General features: G+C 38.7%; 1 protein-coding gene across 1 annotated transcript; it reads left to right on the top strand.

Annotated features, from left to right (window-relative positions):
• The first annotated feature begins 503 nt into the window (after positions 1 to 503).
• Lipn (lipase family member N) lies at positions 504 to 15,335 on the top strand. Its single transcript, XM_035443086.1, has 9 exons — positions 504 to 617; positions 1,172 to 1,289; positions 3,545 to 3,743; positions 5,466 to 5,575; positions 7,872 to 8,008; positions 10,691 to 10,837; positions 12,213 to 12,284; positions 12,807 to 12,878; positions 14,903 to 15,335. The coding sequence occupies exons 1-9, from the start codon at positions 504 to 506 to the stop codon at positions 15,134 to 15,136; spliced, it is 1,203 nt and encodes a 400-aa protein (XP_035298977.1). The 3' UTR covers positions 15,137 to 15,335.
• The last annotated feature ends 3,302 nt before the right edge of the window (positions 15,336 to 18,637 follow it).

Below are 18,637 nucleotides of genomic sequence, written 5' to 3'. Positions count from 1 at the left end.
ATGAGCTCTCCTGCTCAGATGTTGTGGGTCTGTCTTTGAAGCTATGATTCTTTAAACCATGACAATCGAGTATGACTACATATGAGATCGTGCCAGGCTGGACTTTGAAAAATGTACATGGTATCATATCTCTAGAAACTGACTACAAGTTTGATGACTTAGTGGAAACTCCATCTGTTCATTGTTCCCATATGCTCTGTGGGATGAAAGGCAAGGATACAGACGACTCCACTGTTTAATTTGCCATGTTGTCAAAACTTGTCTTCTGAACTAACAACTGAACAACAACAAGGTCTTATAAATATCTTAATTGAAACAAAATTTGAAAGGCCTACAAATTGGCTTAAGATGACACTCCAAGTAATTTTCACTGTATTTGTTTCTCCCATAAAGCACCAAATTTCTCTGTTCTCTTGAGTTTTCCTCATGGTACGATTTTAATTTTAGTCATCAACATAGATGGATAAGATTAACCCATAAACATTCAATGTTTCGTGCCAGGCATGCCTATGATGTGGTTATTTTTAACAACAACTTGCTTGATACATGAAACTTTAAGTGTTAGTGAACTCTTCGATTTGGAAAATGAAGTGAATCCGGAAGTGTGGATGAATACTGTAAGTCCAAAAACTTCAAATAAAAATGGATTAGTGGGTGGTGGGATTGTAAAAGGCCCAGCCCTGCTGTAGGAAAAATCTTGGATGAGATAAACAGTTTATAACATTTTTGCAAGTTTCAGGCTGGTAATCAGCTCCTTTGACTTAATAGCTGATATATATTTTCTAGCTATAAGAAGCAGAACATGTTGTATCTTTTATAGTCATCAATCCCCCTTTTAAATTCATATCATTAATGCCATTTGGATAATTCACAACAGCATTCTCCTGGCATGGGATTTTACCATCTTTAAATCCAAAAGGAAAATCAAAAGACAAATAACAAGGAAATATAGCCTACTCAGATAGGTCAGTGCTAAATATCCATCCCCAATATTTTAGTAGATACCTTCTAGCAGTTTGTTTATTTTTATGAAGGAAAACCTTGTGTAATAAATTTAATTTTACAACTACCTATGGCTATAGATTTTATATAATCTACCCCATAAACTTGTTAGTCACTTTGTGGTGTCTCCTGAAAGGAAGAGCTACAAATAACTCTATGTCTACTACAGAGTGAAATCATCATCTACAACGGCTACCCCAGTGAAGAGTATGAAGTCACCACTGCAGATGGGTACATTCTCACCCTCAACAGGATTCCCCATGGAAGGGCACAAGCTGGACTCACAGGTACAGGAGATTTGTCTCTTGGAGAGAAAGATGCATGACTGAAATTGAATGCTAAGTATTCATCGGGAGAGGGACAGAGTTGTTCAAATCAGTTTGAGTTACTGCAGTATTCTTTTAATGGCAAAAAAGGAGGCTCATTATTTTCCTTCTACTTCTCTAAAGGCTCAAAGGGCAAGATAGATCTTGCTAAGGAAAATCAGGCCTTTGCCTCAGGTGTGAATACCAAGGTGGTAATTATTAACTCATTACTGGCTTTTCGGGCTGAATGAAGTTGACTCTAGTGAGATCCCAAAGTTGCCTCCTCTTATCCCTCTAGAAATTAATGGGTCTCTTCTCTTATCACAGAGTTGAATAACAGTACATTTCTGAAGCCTTCTCTAAGAATGAAAACTAACATTCAGGCAACCATAATCACAGGGACAGTTTGTGAAATGAAAGAGCCAAACATGCAGAAGTACAGAAGTTACACTCTAAAAGAGAAAGCTAATTGCAGCTACTCTCTGCAGAGAGTGAAATAAGTGTAAACAAAAGATTTTCAAAGCATGGGGGGGGGAATAGTCATTGACACCTGCTTACCATGTTGGTCCTGCAGCTTCTTTTCCTCCATCCATATTCAATGGCAGCCAAAACCACCAGAATCAGTGTTTTAGAATCTGCCCCTCTGAGAAAGGACTATGCAATTCAAGAGCTTTCAAATGAAAACCCAGAATGGCATGTGAGCAATTCTGCTATACAAAATATAGTTTTCCAAGTTAGATCTAAATGTCAAGAAACCAATAAATACATTTAATAGAAGATCTATTCTAGGTGATGGGTATACCCTAAATAATGCCCTGTTACCTTCATTTCAAATAAGAATAACATCCTGGATCTGTTTATTTTTCATTTTGTTTTTATTAAATCAGGCAACAAACTTGAGGGAGAAAAGGGTATGGAGAGAAGAGTTTTATAGGGATAAATTTAAGGAGAGAAAATTGTGAAAAGGTGTGGAATTACAACCTGCTTGCTGGCTGTATTGTTCTACGTATTAAACTCTGAGCAAACACTAGCTGTCTCCACTTACAGATGATGGCGAAAGGCAGCTTCTGAACCGGGCACAAAGTCATGCAAACAACAAGTGACAAAACCAGAATTTAAATTTGGCTCCCTGACTCCAGGACCTATATTTTCAGTCATTAAATTATTGTGCTAGTTGCTGCTGCTGCTGCTGCTGCTGTTCTTGTTGTTTTACTTTGTTTTAATCATCAGCCCCAGTTCTCTCATCTCACTGAACATTCACTACCTTGTATGTTGGGTTTTTTATCCTTTGCTCTTTAATTTTTAGGTGCCTGAAACCCAGCTCCAAAAATAAATACACAGAGGCTTATTCTTTCCTATGACTGCCCAGCCTTAGCTTGACTTATTTCTAGCTAGCTTTTCTTAACTTAAATTATCCCATCTACCTTTTGTCTCTCGGCTTTTACCTTTCTCTATTTCTATATACCTTTCTTTACTTCTTACTTCATGCCTTGCAGTGTAGCTGGGTGGCTGACCCCTGGAGTCTCCCCCTCCTTCTCTTTTTGCTCCCTGATCAAAAACACAGTGCACTGTAGTACTTTGCACTGGTGATCCCATGACTATCTAGAAGGTGAAGGACAAGTCTGCCCTGTGTAGCATCTAGAAATAGTATTATATTGCTCCTTCTAGCCTGGGGAGGGGAAATCAAAATTGCAATTGAAGTACAGTTTATATTGAACAGGTATTGATTTGTACCGTGGTAGGATTGAAAAACTGTAAGCATCATAGAGTGGTGACTGCAAATGCACACATAAAGCAAAGCAGTCACAGATGTGTGCTTTGGCATGAGACACAATCAGTTTTAAGTTTCTGCTCTGAAACTTGTTACTAAAGAGACCATTTAGGAAAGCTATTTAATTATGGAAAGCTTGGTTTGCACATCCGTAAACTGTCCCTCAAAATTGAAACTACTTTGTAATTTGTCCTAAGAAGTCAAGAAGCTGATGCATGCACACCAGTCAGCTCAGCACCAGGATATAGTATGTGCTGCAAGAGCTATTCATGCGGATTTAATACTCTAAACTAATACACTAGTGACAAAGGAGAAACGGTATGTTCTGTGTGCATGCATGCATGTGTGCCTGCGTGTGTGTGCTTGCCTCTGTGTGCGTGCGTGCGTGCATGCGTGCGTGCGTGCGTGTGTGTGGCTATAAATTTCTCTTTCTTTCTTTTTTTCTTTCTTCATGGCCCTTGTCCAGGTACCCGGCCAGTTGTGTATATGCAGCATGCCTTGTTTGCAGACAACGCCTACTGGCTTGAGAATTTCGCCAATGGAAGCCTCGGGTTCCTTCTAGCAGATGCAGGCTATGATGTGTGGATGGGAAACAGTCGGGGGAACACTTGGTCAAGAAGACACAAAACTCTCTCAGCAAATGAAGAGAAATTCTGGGCTTTTAGGTAAACTGTATCTAAGAAAAATCTATGAAAATTTGGAGGGGTTTCCTTAAATACAAATTCATGGCTAACACATAATATTTCAGGTTATAAAATCCCTGTGGTTTCTAACATATCCAAAAGAAAATGCAGAAAGCAGAATTAATTCTACTAGTACTTTTAAGTAGTGTTTTCTCTTAGGCAATCCATTTTGCTAAAATTATGCTCATGTTATATATATATATATATATATATATATATATATATATATATATATATTATTTACATTATAAACAATCTTATTTTACATATCAATCCCAGTTTCCTCTCCCTCCAATACTCCCATACCCCCCAACAAGCCCCCATCTCATCTCCCATTCACTCCCCAGGGAGGGTGAGGCCTTCCATGAAGGAATCATTAAAATCCATCAAGTCATGTTACATTCATTTAAAGAAACTGTAGCTGAGATTATATTCCACAGTGCCAGGTATGGTGGCTTATACTTGTAATGCCGGTACTGGGAAAACAAGAGGATTTCCAGGAGTTAAATGCTAGCCTGGGCTATACTGTGAATTCCAGACCAGCCATAGTTCAGTCCTTGTGAAAACAACATGACTGTACCTCAAATAACAAATAAATAACAGCAACAAGAAAAAAAGGAGAGAGACCCACAGAAGGGATTATATAGCATACTGTTTTAGAAAAAACTCCAATATGACATTTTAAAATGTTAATGAACAGTTAATAAAAAGTTTTTTGGTATTTTGACAATTTCTGCTGTCACTAGAGGACAGGGTTGTCCCCCATAGACTTCCCTTCCCTTCCAAAGGACCTAAGTACCAAGTTGACTTACATCCTGCTGTTAGAATAGAGAACACATCATTTTTGTACCAATTCATAGTCATTTCTCCATGAACAGGATTGGAGGAGAAAAGGAAAGGAATACATTTTTTGGACTAAAGCTGTGTGAAGGGGCAAAATTTAGGAAACATTTTATATCTCTAATCTTTGGCAGAAAGCTTGGAAGTGTTTCTCTGTGAGGTACCACAACAATTCTCTCAAATTTGGTTGTACCAATTTATTGGTTCCCTCATGTACACTTTTTACAAGCTCATGGGGTACTTGATCCTACTGAATATATCATCCTTTTTGATCTCTTCTACAGATGCTAGATGAACATAAGATTTTAATATTGCTATTATAGGATATTTAACGTGTGTGTGTATTAACAATAACAATATCAGATAAAGTACCTACTAACAGGCAAGTCATTTCTTCCATACAAACCAAGACCTATAACAGTCCTATAAAGCAGTAACTCCTGGCTCATTTTCCAAGTGGGCATACTTATGATCATAACATGTAAATAACTTCTCTAATGTTGCTCAGTTAGCGAATGATAGAATCATAAATGACAACAGTGATGGATATTGAATAACAGTCATAAATACCATAGGGAAATCAGAAGCAAAAAAAGAGAATGAAAGCAAGAAAGGGGAACAAAGAGGAATATAAGGAATGAGAATGAAGAACTTGAGAGAGTATATGTTACTCCCCTGGTCATTCCTGCTATCAGAAAATAAGCAGAAAAAAATGCAAAAAAAAATGTTGTAATAGTATCCATTTAACTGAGTGAATAATTATATACACACCAAGTAAGTAGGTGGCACAGATTTCCTATGTGAAAAAGAATCAACCAAGTGCCTGAGTTTTAAAACTATATTTATATGTTGTTTCATTTACAGCTTTGATGAAATGGCCAAATATGACCTCCCGGGGATAATAGACTTCATTGTCAATAAAACAGGTCAAGAGAAGTTGTACTTCATTGGACATTCACTCGGCACTACAATAGGTATGTTTACAAGGGCTAATGTCACAACTCTGTTGGAACTAAGTAATCACCTGCCATTTATATTGCCCTTCATTCTCTGTCCTGTGCTGAGAGTAACCCTCCTACTCTGTATATCTGTGAAACTGTAGTCCAGAAGCTATGACTATGAAGAGCCTACCCAATCTTTCCCTCATTTGGGGATCACAGCCGCACACACAACTGTTACGGTGACATAAGTCTCAAGAAATAGTTTGTGACCAAACTCCAGAGAAGTAATTCTAAAGATAAAGTTTCTAGATGCCCCCCCTTTATGCTGGAAAGACAAAGCTTAAAGCAACAAGGCAAATCAACAGATGGGCAAACAGCACAATCCACATGAGTCCCAGCTGTCTCACACTCAGAGACAGTCTAAATAAATGAAAAGTGAGGACTCAACTGTAATTTGTACAAATGGAAACTACTTGGTCACATTTGTTTGTGAGTTGAAACACAAAAACTTACTCTAATAAATCAACTAGCCATATCTATTTATGTAACTTACTCTCTATTTTTAAATGCAATATTATGATTTCTTGACACTTGGTTATATTTTTTCTGCAACACTGGGACTAGAACTCATGGACTCAGACATTATAGGCAAGGGCCCTACCACTGAGCCACACACCCACCCTAAGCTTTACCCAGACATTTTGAAAAAATCATCAAGTGTTGTTTTTTCCAAATAAAAGTTAAAAGAAAATGATATTGACATAGATTTGGATTTGTTACTGATCTTCCATTGAAATTTCCAATGTTAGGAGAATTAGTCATGAGAAGCTGTGACATTTTAGGTTGGGTAAAACTGCAAGAAACAATAAATCTCATAATATTTCCAAACTGCGTAAGTATATCCATTGCTGCCATTACTATTGATCACCAAAAAAGAGATGCTGCTTAGTTCTTCATGCTGATAGCCCTTCACAAGCCTGGGAGAGGAAGTGGGCAGAGGAGAACACAGATCAAAAAATTATCAGCATGCCAATAAGAGAACCCAAATGAAGCTGGACCATTGTATAATTCTATCTAGTACTTCCTGAGCATTTGCTATGTTTAGGGATCTGTGTTCAGTATTTTTCCTCCCCTCATCTCCCAAACAATCCCACTGATACAGAACATAAATTCAGAGCAAGTTGGTTGGAGCCCACCAATGGGATCAGAAGCAATGGCAAAGGACTTGACTTGCAACTCAGTATGTGAACAGGACTTACCCTTACTGAGCTGCAAATGAGACAATCATGCCTTGTTGCATGTGGGCATGAGCATGTTTCATTAAATGCTTCTTGCATTTAGGGTAGAATTTTTTAAAATAAGGGAAGGATCCATTTGGAGGTTGTTTATTATCCCTGACCCTAGTACCTAAATGTCTGACCACCATAAAGTGCATTGCCAGTGGTACAAAAAAAGAACTAACCTCCACACATTTCCAAACATGCTCCGAATACGAATTGTCTACCTGGCACAGTGTCAGTTGCTCAGGTAATTTCAATGACACAAACAGTGTTAACATTTCAGCAAGTATTTCTATGTGTGTTTGTGAGTGTATCTCCAGCAGGGACATAGCAATGCATCTTGGGAAAGTAAATTGCCCAGATAACCCCTGTAACTTCCATGGGTGCAGTACTGATCCTTACCCTTATCCTCACAGGGATATGCATGGTGTCATGTCACTGCTGAAAAAAAGCAGAGCAAATGGAGATACAGAGGTCTTACTGATATCACTGTGTATCCAAGGGAAACATCTTCACTCTGGGAAGCTGGAAAGTGTGGGGGTGGAGTGTGAACATCCAGCAAGACACCAAAGACAATGACAATCAAATCTTACTCTGTAACAGGAAAGGCAGCTTGCAGAATAGCTGCAGAAAGAACAGCTTCATTTCTGTCTTGTGAACTGACTATTTAATTCCAGAATCTCTGTGACTCACTGAACAACTTAAAATTGTGCGTGACCAACGGGCTTAGATGCTTAGGAAATGAAGTTTCTATAGTTGACCAAGCAGTAGCTGTTTCACCAGATTACCCCTTACCCACCAACTACTACTATTTTTCCTAAATGAGTTAAGTGGTCTAGCAATAGTATTAGAAAAAGTTATGGACTAGCCAGACCTTCTGTCATATTATCTAGGCAGAACAACTCAGAGAATTGTTCCAGCTTCTCTCCAAGATCACTGCTGTAGGAAGATAAAGTACAGCAACACAGAATCTCACTCATTCCCATTGATAAAATTTTGCATGAGTATATGGAATTTTTACAAGATTGTCTTGTCTCCTATTCTCCCAGGGTTTATAGCCTTTTCCACCATGCCTGAACTGGCACAAAGAATCAAAATGAATTTTGCCATGGGTCCTGTGATCTCATTCAAATATCCCACAAGCATTTTTACCAGTTTTTTCCTACTTCCAAATTCCATAATCAAGGTAGGCTCCTTGTTTTGCCAAAATTTATCTCAGGATCTCATCTTGTATCATAGATCCGTATTATTTTTAAATCTGTATGAAATAGAAGTAGGAACTTTAGGCAAAATCCATAGAAATCAGAGTCCATGAGTATGTACCTGTGTGTGTGTGTGTGTGTGTGTGTGTGTGTGTGTGTGTGTGTGTGTGTGTGTGTGTGTGTGTGTGTGTGCCGGTGTGTGTATGCCTGTGTCCCTGGTGTCTGTAGGTACCGTATACAATTAACTAAATTCAGTCACTTACAGAGAGGCATGCATAGACTTTCAGCCGAGCTGGGTTCGACACCAGTTTATTATCTATTCATACATTTTCCTGTTCTGTTTAGTTGGGTGGGTCAGTGAGTTCACAATGTCCAATTGGAAGATATTCTTCAAATCACGTATGATTAAGAATGTCTTAGTTTGACATTAGAAAACCTTTACTAACATATATTTTTCCATGTGAGAGCTTACACTGATCATTAAAGAACCCAGTTTTATCCCAGTACTTCAATATCTGTAGCATGAAATAATAGAAGACCCAGAGACTAATACTCGGATTCAAGCTTCAAGCTGAAGATCAGAGAAGCAAAGCAACCAAGCCAGTAGATCTTACTTCTACCCAGCTGAAATGGCAATCCTGTCCCCACGAATCTTCAGAGGCAAAAGCTCTCAGATCCTGTCTCCCCCTGACTTTTATTCTTTTCTCTGTCCAGCCATATCCTCCCGTCTCCACATCCCTAGTGCTGGGATTAAAGGTGTGTGATCCCAGGTGCTGAGATCACCTTTGTGTGAGCTGTTTCTTTTAGGACTGGACCAATTACACGTAGTCACTGTGGCCTTGAACTAACAGAGATCTGTCTACCTCTTAATCCTGAGTCTTAAGATTAAAGGTGTGTTAGCTAGCTTCTATAGCTAACTAGTATGGCTGCTGGGATTAAAGGTGTATATCACCACCGCCTCACCTCTATAGCTTGTGGATGGCTTTGTATCCTGGAACCTGAGGCAAGCTTTATTAAATCATAAATAATATATCACCACAAATAACTCCAAGTTCAAGTATACATTTAAATACTGTTAGTTTTTAAGCTGCAAAATAGTTGTTCAATTAATAATTGTGGCTTTGGAATTCCATTTACTTGAGAGTTGTTTGGGTTTTATCTTCTGTTGGTCTAGGTTTCTCGTTGTCATGGCCACAAATAGCATATCTTGAAGGATAAAATTAATAGTTTGTTGACATTGTCATTTGAGTTTGGAATGATTATAAAAATAAATCTGTACAAAAATGAAATCAGGCCAGGCTTTGGTGGCTCATGCCTTTAATCCCAGCACTTGGGAGGCAGAGGCAGGTAGATCTCTGTGAGTTTGAGGCCAGCCTGAGTTCCAGAGCAAGAGCCAGGATAGGCTCCAAAGCTATGCAGAAAAACCCTGTCTTGAAAAACCAAAAACCAAAACAAAACAAAAATGAAACCAGAAAGCAAATTAAACAATCACAATAATTCTTATAAAACAAGATGAGGCCCTGCTTTGGGACAGAGTTGTATGAAAGAAAGGAAATAATAGTAAATACATCTTCCAAACATGGAAGATATTTTCCTGTGGTCATATGACTGGTTACATGCCATTTTCACTGCCTTGTTTACTTTGACCGAGGGAAATGTAACAACTATTTCAAAATATGTTGTCATCAGTTAGTTTTGACTACCATCTACATCTGGGCAGGGCTGATTGAATTAATTTGTTTCTTATCTGCCTGTCCATCTGCCTTCCTTCCTTCCTTCTTTTCTTTCTTTTGTTGATCTTTTGAGGCTCACACTTAATTAATATGACAGTCATTGAATTTATAGCACTTCTCCTGTTTCTAATTCTTGTATCACCACACTCAAGTTAGTAAAGTGTTTGTTAATGACATTTGGAATAGACTCATCCATCTATAAATAACATCAGTTTTATAAAATGCATTGTTCTTCTTATACACATCACATATGAGCCCAATAATGTTTGTGTTTTATCTGTATGCATTCCCTATTGTCAAAGGTCCTGCCTCTTTAAGACCCAACTCTCTGATTCCCTCACTACTGGTTTTCTGTGCAGATCCTGGACTACACTGGAGATCTGTCCAAGCTTACACTCACAAGCCCTGAATGTTTTAACATGCTATCCTTGTGACATCATAATATATTTGATGGCCAGCACCAAATTCTCTTAGGTGTTTCATTCTCTGCTTTTCATCATGAAGAATAGTTAGTTTAGGGCAGTAAAACACAGCCAATGTGCATATGAAAAATATAGATAAAACCCACATGTCCTTCCAGTTCAGTCTAAGAGTTTATCTTAAAGTGAAATCCTCTTTCTTCTTTCTTACCACTGAACAAAAACTTGGTAATCGATGATTAGACAGATTACAGGAGAGATCCACCATGGACAAGTGAATTTGGGGACAAAGACTCCTTATTACAATTTATGACCTCTGCATTTGGAAACAGATAACTACCCTCCTCTAAGTGACTTTGTCTCCTTGACTACAGAAAATAAATGCAAATGTATATAGTTTCCAAAATTGGTTCATTCATATAATTAAGCAAATATCAAGGTACTTACGGAGACATCTTAAAAACACACTTATTTTTTATTTTATTTTATTTTATTTTATTTTATTATATCACAGCATATATTTGGTACCAAAGGTTTCTTTTTAGAAGATAAGAAGGCAAAGGCAACTTACATCAAAGTCTGCAATAGAAAGATACTCCGACCAATGTGTAGTGAGTTTATGTCCCTGTGGGCTGGATTCAACAAAAAAAATATGAATATGGTATGTATAAGAACTAAGTGGCCATTTGATGCTTAAAGAAATGTCATATTTCATTATACTACATAAAGTCATAGGTGTTGCAAGTCCTTGAAGGCAGATATTTTATATTCATGAAGGATTAGATATCCCAACAGACCATGAACATGAGTACAGGGGAAGAAAAGATTCCATTCCATTGTCTGTCAAAGTTAGGAGACTTAACACTTTCCTAAGGAGTGCTAAGAATATTCCCACATGCTTGTAAGCTGCTGATACTAATGCGATTTCAGTTTACTTCATTTTGGTGAATTAAACTAAATTTTAAATTCTAGGAAAGGAGAAGTTTGAGTAAGTTATACACTTACTACATGGGTGCAGCCATTAATTCACAATTTTGGATTCAAACAAAATTCACTGCTTAATGTGAGAAGTCTAGCCCAGAATGGAAATGTCTAGTAGAGTGGTTGCATAGCTACCCCTGCTATATATCCTAATGATAATGTGGCAATTGCTAATTACAAAGAATACAGACAGTTCAAGTGAAGACAGTTCCAAAAGAGCTGTTCACCATTGGATCTCATTCCTATGTTTTCAAAGGCTATACCCATGAGGAACCACTGATCAAGGACTCCTTGTTCAGGAGTTAGGATGTTCAAAAGCTTCTCTCTATATGAATCATAATATCTAAGGTACAGGTACGGTTATTATTTAACTGCATCATTTTGCCCCTATGATCTCCAGAAAGAGTAAAGCAAACTTTGGAAGGATTCCTCCTTTATTCTTGTAGAATGTATCTCTCCACAGGAACTTAGCAGGTTGATAGCATGATTTTTAATGCATTTATTTATTTGTTTGTATGGTTTTTGGTGACGCTCTCACACTGTGACCTAGATTGGCCTTGAACTCATAATGATCCTCCTGCCTCTGCTTCCTATCCCTACCACCCAGTGCCACATCTACTAAGTTAATATATTTATTTTGTAGATAAAAAGGTAAAACTCAAATTACATAATTTAACCAGAGTCCTAAAGATGATAACTAACAACAGGCAAACCTGAAACCCAGGATCTGTGATCTATCTGTGGCAGTATGCACATGCTTTGCACATAGCATGCCTGTACCTGTATACAATCCTTATGCTTGCACATAGCACTTTACCTGGTTGTTTTGCCCTGCACCAGGATTTAGACTTAGTGCATATTTATTTTTCCTCAGAAAACCCATGCCCAGCTCAACCTAGGTCTGCTCATATTCAGATGTTTCACACAGACACATATTCAGTGATGGTTTGATGTCTTTTTGAAAGCAAAGTTCATATTTGTTACAAACTCTTAATTGTTCTGTCTTTCTGAGACACATGGTTCATTTCCTTGGATGACTGTTTTTAACTTCCTAGAGCCGACTGGATGTATACATGTCACATGCTCCCACAGGATCATCAATACAGAACATCCTGCATATAAAACAGGTAACATCTTTGTCATGGAAAGTCAGGCCCATCTTTGTCTCAGTTCATGCCAAACGTTATAACTCCCCCTATCAACAGGCTCGTCTCTAGACACTTACAAACTGTCTCCATCTTGGCACTTGTTGTCTATCCAGATTTTGATAGGAGACTGGACTTGAGGAGAAAGGTTTTAAGGTAGAGAGCAAGTATGTGACACAAATGAATTCCATTTTAAACTAGAACTGGTAAAAAGTGCCCTCAGCTGCAGTAAAGGGTACCCTGAAGTGAGATGACGTTTCCTCCAAGAGAGAAGTGTGTGGGATTTGGCTTTCTAATGGGGCTTACTTTTCCATGAGTTTCTTCTCCAAAACAAGAAAAACCATCTTAGTCTCTCTGTTGGACAGCATTCTCTGTATTGATACGAAGTTTGCTTCCTTCTGAGAACATAGAGCCCTTTTTCCTCCCCATGTGATATTTCTCTAAGATTCACTGAGGCTCTCATGATTCTTACCCTGAATATCTTCCCTAAAACATTGATTTCAGCTTTACCGATCTGATGAATTCAGAGCTTATGACTGGGGAAGTGAAGCAGAAAATATGAATCACTACAACCAGGTGAGATACTCAGAGACCTGAGAAGAGGGTTTGGAGGAATTTTGATGAGAACTTATTTGAGTAAGAAAAATTCTATATGCTAGTTTCTGACATTTGTATTGATAGGTTTTTCAGTTATTAGTCTGCAGAACCTTGTAACATGAAAACTTTGGGGAAACCAACGGGGTGTACACAAATGAGAGTAAATTGCTTGCATTCCCTCATTCCAGAGGTGCTAAATATATTCATATTTTGTTTTACCTCAGTTTTCTTAGCATGTATATTAGCTTCATGTACCTGTTATTCTTGCTTCTTTATTTCAAATTCCAGTAAGAAACAATCAATGTTAGTGAAAAGTTTCTTTAAACCAAAAATTGGAAGGGTTCACAATAATGGGAATTGTTTCACAAGAATCTTTACTAGCATCCTGGAAAATAAATATGCAGCTCTGATGGGTTCTTGTTTCAGTTTTAAACCTGAGGCCCTCCAGTTTTCCCAGCACCATTTGTTGGGAAGGTTGTTCTTTCTCCAGTGCATGGTTTTTACATCTCGGTAGCTGTGTCATTAGTTTCCAGGTATTTTGTTGTATTCAGTTGGTCAACATGCCCTTGTTTTATTATTATAACTCTATAGTACAATTTGAAATCAGGAATTGTGATGTCTCAAACATTTCTTTATCTACTTAGAAACAGGGGGTTACTTTAAATCTGTAAAGTGCTTTGGTGCCAGCTGCTCTTATTGCTTTAAGGAACCCCTGTACTTTATAAACATAAGCAAACAAGCCTTGCTTTGAACTCTTATTCAATGAAATCCTCATCCCATCCTTCTGTTTCTCCAATGTCTTTTAATATAGAAGTAAAAAAGCCTTACTTCCCCCTCCCTTTCTTTCTTGAACTTTGGAAAAATCTATTTGAGGTCTTTTTCTGACTTAAAGTCATTCATGGCTTTTAATTAGTCAATTTCCTTTTCTGTTCTCACATTCTGAAGATCTTTCTATGAGTTTGGAACAATTCCCCTTGTCCTGCATTTTCATAGTCCGATGCTCTGTTTAGTTGTTTTCCCTCTTTTTCCCTTCTATTAATTACTCATCTTCCCAATCCTCCTAAACGATGACATACTCCTTAGAATCTCCACAGGTTCCCCCTAGTCTTTGGAGAATTTAGTTGTCTCTAGAGCTTTAATTAGAGAACCCACACCCTGTGTCCTCACTATACCAATCATCTACTTATCCCTTCTCTAGTCATCCCACAATTCAGACTTTATCTGTCTTAACTCAGGACTCTGAGAAATGACTCTGCTTTGCCTCAAAGTTTCTAAGAGATCTGGCTTCCTTAGCTTGGTCCATTCATAAGTTTATTACTCCTGGTCATAGTCTGCACACTATTCCTTCACTGGGAGGCCTTCCAGCATACATGGTTACCTGTTGTCTTCATTACATTTCTAATACTGTAACACCATGATGAAGGCAACTCATAAAAGAAAGGGTTTAGTTTGGGGCTCACAGTTTCCTGGGGTTAGAGTATGTGACCATTGTGGTGGGAAGCATGGTGGCAGGCAGGCAGGCAGACATGACACTGGAGCAGTTACTGAGAGCTTCCATTTTGAGACACAACCATGATGCAAAAAGTGGTACTGGACATGGTTTAGGTTTTGAAACCTTTTTAAAGCCTGCTCCCAGTGACACATCTCCTCTAGCATTGCTACACTCCCTAATCCTTCCCAAACAACTCCACCAACTGGTGACCAAGGATTCAAAAATAAGAGTTTATTGGAGGGGGGTCATCCTTATCCAAACCACCACACCTGTCAAAACCCAACCCCCTTAAAAGTCTGTATTCAAGTGCCTCGTTAGCTATCATTCCTTGCATATTTCTTTCACAAACTCCTTGAAGGCAGGAATCATTCATTGTGTGGGAACATTTCCCCCTCTCTCACTGTCGAACAGAGTTATGCTCATATACTCACTTTGCAGGCTTACCTTTCATTGAAGCTCACATGCTGCTAATACAGTGTCTTTTCATGATTGCTTGTTCTCTCTCACACAGAGTCGTCCTCCCATCTATGACCTGACTGCCATGAAGGTGCCCACTGCCATTTGGGCTGGTGGACATGATGCCCTCATAACACCACAAGACGTAGCCAGGATACTTCCCCAAGTTACAAATCTCCGCTACTTCAAACTATTTCCAGATTGGAACCATTTTGATTTCGTTTGGGGCCTTGATGCACCCCAAAGGCTGTACAGTAAAATCATAGGTTTGATGAGGGAATATCTCTAAATCCAATCCATTCTTTCAGTCATAAAAGGCTTTAGGGAAAACACCAATGAATGGTGAGGTTATCTGCAGCATTCACTTGCAATAGCACTTGAAGTGTTCCTGAGTCTCCGTGCTCCACCCAGGAAAGATCTGACATGTGCTTCTCAAAGAAATGTCTAAATCTGACATTTTGGGGCATTGTCCCCTTGACAAGGATCAGAAGCAGGCTCTCTTGTTAAGTCAAGATGATCTAGTGAACATATCTCTGCTAAAGGTATAAATGAGAGAATTGTTATAAGAGAACTTTGTCAAAAGCTGAGGGTGTTATCGCTTCTCCCACTCTTCAACTGGACTCTGGGAGCTCCACCCAGTGCTTAGCTGTGGATCTCAGCATCTGCTTCCATCAGTTACTAGATGGAGATTCATTGATGATAATTCAGGTAGTCATCAATCTGATTACAGGGGAAAGCCAGTTTAGGCACCCTCTCCACTAATGCTTCAGGTCTTAGCTAGGGTCATTCTTGTGGATTCCAGGGAATTTCCCTGGTGCCAGGTTTGAGCAGAGGTGTCAAGACCAGTTTGGGGATACCCACAGAAACAGCTGACCTGAGCTAGTAAGGAGCTCACTGACTCCGAACTGACATCTGGGTAACCTGCATAGGACCAAACTAGACCCTCTGAATATTGGTGGCAGTTGTGTGGCTTAGACAGTCTGTAGGCACTGACAGTGGGACCAGGATTTATCTGTAGTGCTTGAACTGGCTTTTTGGAACCCATTCTCTTTGAAGGAATACCTTGCTCAGCCTTGATATAGGGGGAGGAAGGGCTTGGTCCTGCCTCAGAGTAAGGTGCCAGAGTTCGTTGACTCCCCATGGGAATCCTTATCCTCTCTGAGGAGTATGGATGAGGGGATGGGATGAGGAGCAGGAGGAGGTATAAGGAGGGGAGGGAGGGAGTGGCAACTGGGATTGGTATGTAAAATGGGAAAAAATTGTTTTTAAATTTTTTTTAAAAAATTGATTAAAAAGCTGAGGGTGTAGCTTGGGTAGTAGAAGGTTAACCTAGCATGCACAAAGCCCTGCATTTGAACCTCATATATATGCTCTCCTCCTTTTCAAGGAATTCAGTGTAAGCATGGGAATGTTGCCTAAAGAGAGAGGCTTGGTCAAGGCAGCCATTGGGACACACATTAAGCAGCTGTGACTTTGCCTTACCCAACATCACAATTTGACCCGAAGACACTATAAACAAGACACAAAACAAATCTTAGCTCACATCAATAAGCCAATAAGAAAACAACAGTATGAAAAACTGTTGAATTTATGTTTTCCAGAAGCTTGTTATGCTGCTACAAACTGGCAAGTGAGCAAAGACAAAAATTTGGAAAAATGAACTAAAAGTGAGTTATTAATCACTAAAATTATCTACCATAGGGCAATGACTGAAACAAAGGTAAATTAATAAGGCTTTCTGATAACAGAAAGCCTAATTTAGAACTAAAAAAAGAAGTGTAAAGAGGAAGGAAGGAAGGAAGGAAGGAAAGAAGGAAGGAAGGATCCACCCTCTATTTGGGGCTAAGTTGATGATGTTTCTATAGGTAACAGCATTTGATGTGCAAGCATGTAGACTTGAGTTCAAATTTTTAAAATAATGTTTGTATATGCCTGAAACCCCAGAATTATGTGGAGGAGCAGACAGGAGGATGACTGTAGCTTGCTGGTCTCCAACCTAGCTCCAGGTTCATTGAGAAACCCTGTTTCAAGGGTGTACGATAGAGTGTGATAGAGTAGGACACCTGACACTCCTCTGACCTTAGTACCTTCTCACAGACACACACACACACACACACACACACACACACACACACGTGTGCAATGCACATATGCACCACACAATTCTCTCACATATACTCAAAAATAAGTGTAAATAAATTGATAGATAAATAAATAAAATAACTATTTTCCATCTCTAGAAGGTGCTGTACTTTGATCCTAGAATTTAGTAGAGATGGAAGAGTAACATGAAGCTTTATCATCAGCTCTTCTGTTCTTGGATGGTGTGAACTTAGAAGAGTCCTTTAACTTCTATGAAGATGTAATTAAAGAAAAACTGTTAATGATAGAAAGACTATGCATGGTTTAACTTAAAATGGGTAAGGAAGAACATTAGTTTTTGCATGTAATACCACCCATCTCCGAAGCTCCATACCTGCCATCTAACTACTCCAATAAATACCCATAATTTCTCATCATGGCTAATTGCACCGTTTATAAAATGTGATGACAATTTCAAACATTTGAGAATTAAGTTTAAGTATATATCCTTCAACAATTTTACATTTTTTAATTTTTGAAAATAATTAACTAGATGACAACTTTAGGGACTTTTATGGGCTTTTGAAAGAATACAATGTAGTTTTCACACATGCAATATGCTAATTTCATCAAATTACCCCACATTAATGAAATAATTGAATTGCTGTAGTAAGCATAACAGTCCACATGTGTTTGAGGATGCTTTAAAATCATATGATTCAACTATCTAATAGCCATTGACAGTGACAAACTCATACAAGGGAAAATCAGGGTTCCCTTTGTGCATTCTTTAGTCTCATTAATAAAAGAATTTAAGAATAGACTCAAATGGAAATATCGGGACAATTTTATTAGAGTTTAGAAGAAATACTGTGGGGCGGGCCAGAGGTAAAATCTCAACGCCTTCCCAGAGGAAAATGGAGGAGAGAAGGGAAAAACTATGGTACTCAAGGCAGCATGGAGGTCAGACCATCACAGCTGTACAACAGGAGGGAAAGGGGGAAGCTTTAGAGAAAGAGTAAAAAAGCTCAAAATGTTGGACATGGAGGAGAGGGAACCCAAAGTGCAAGGAAAGCATGCTTTAAAAACAGAGAGAAGAAAAGATAAAGGTATGCTTTTCTGAATAGTTCAGAAAAGCAAACTGGCAGACCTATATGACACTATATGACTTGAGCCCTGAAGTTTCTACTCTAGGGGTGGGGATTCTGGGAAGGAAACGCCCAGTGTCTTGCTGAAGGACTAATTATTCTGCCAGTTTCTTTAACATGGCTTAAGGTAAGCACACCTCCCTTGCCAAAGTGGTTGAACCAGCCCAACTGGAATGTTAAGTCTTCACTCAAACCAGAGACCCTATTTTCCTCACCAGGAGGTCCCTCCACCCCTGACTCCAACAGAGGCAAGGAACATCAGTTAACATGGTTTATAGGAACACAGTAGGACATCCTTAACACAGAAATCTGACCAAAGAAAAGTTAATTAGGGGAATTCTTATTAAAGCAATACAATGGAACAAACTATCATTAATAACTCAGTGCCTTCTAGCTACAGAGTTCTTTTTCATGTTTACAAGTCTGTAGTTTGTCTGCTTCTGGATGAAACCACTTGGGTTTTGGCTAAAATACACAGGGTATGTTTAAGCCCGTTCCACACATCTTTTTCCTGGAAGGAACAACTATCTGGATTATTTTTCGTATGAGAGATCCCAGAA

Source organism: Cricetulus griseus, chromosome 3 (assembly GCF_003668045.3).
Source record: "Cricetulus griseus strain 17A/GY chromosome 3, alternate assembly CriGri-PICRH-1.0, whole genome shotgun sequence".
NCBI classification, from domain to species: domain Eukaryota; kingdom Metazoa; phylum Chordata; class Mammalia; order Rodentia; family Cricetidae; genus Cricetulus; species Cricetulus griseus.
Note: the sequence above shows the minus strand (reverse complement) of the source record. Positions and strands in the feature narration are given on the sequence as shown.

What these genes read in the sequence shown, in the direction of transcription:
- Lipn (XM_035443086.1), top strand. Translation starts at nt 504, where the DNA reads ATGCCTATGATGTGGTTATTTTTAACAACAACTTGCTTGATACATGAA. An exon ending in TTCACTCGGCACTACAATAG is followed by an intron (nt 5,576 to 7,871) that starts GTATGTTTACAA and finishes CTATTCTCCCAG; the next exon opens with GGTTTATAGCCTTTTCCACC. An exon ending in ACAAAAAAAATATGAATATG is followed by an intron (nt 10,838 to 12,212) that starts GTATGTATAAGA and finishes TTAACTTCCTAG; the next exon opens with AGCCGACTGGATGTATACAT.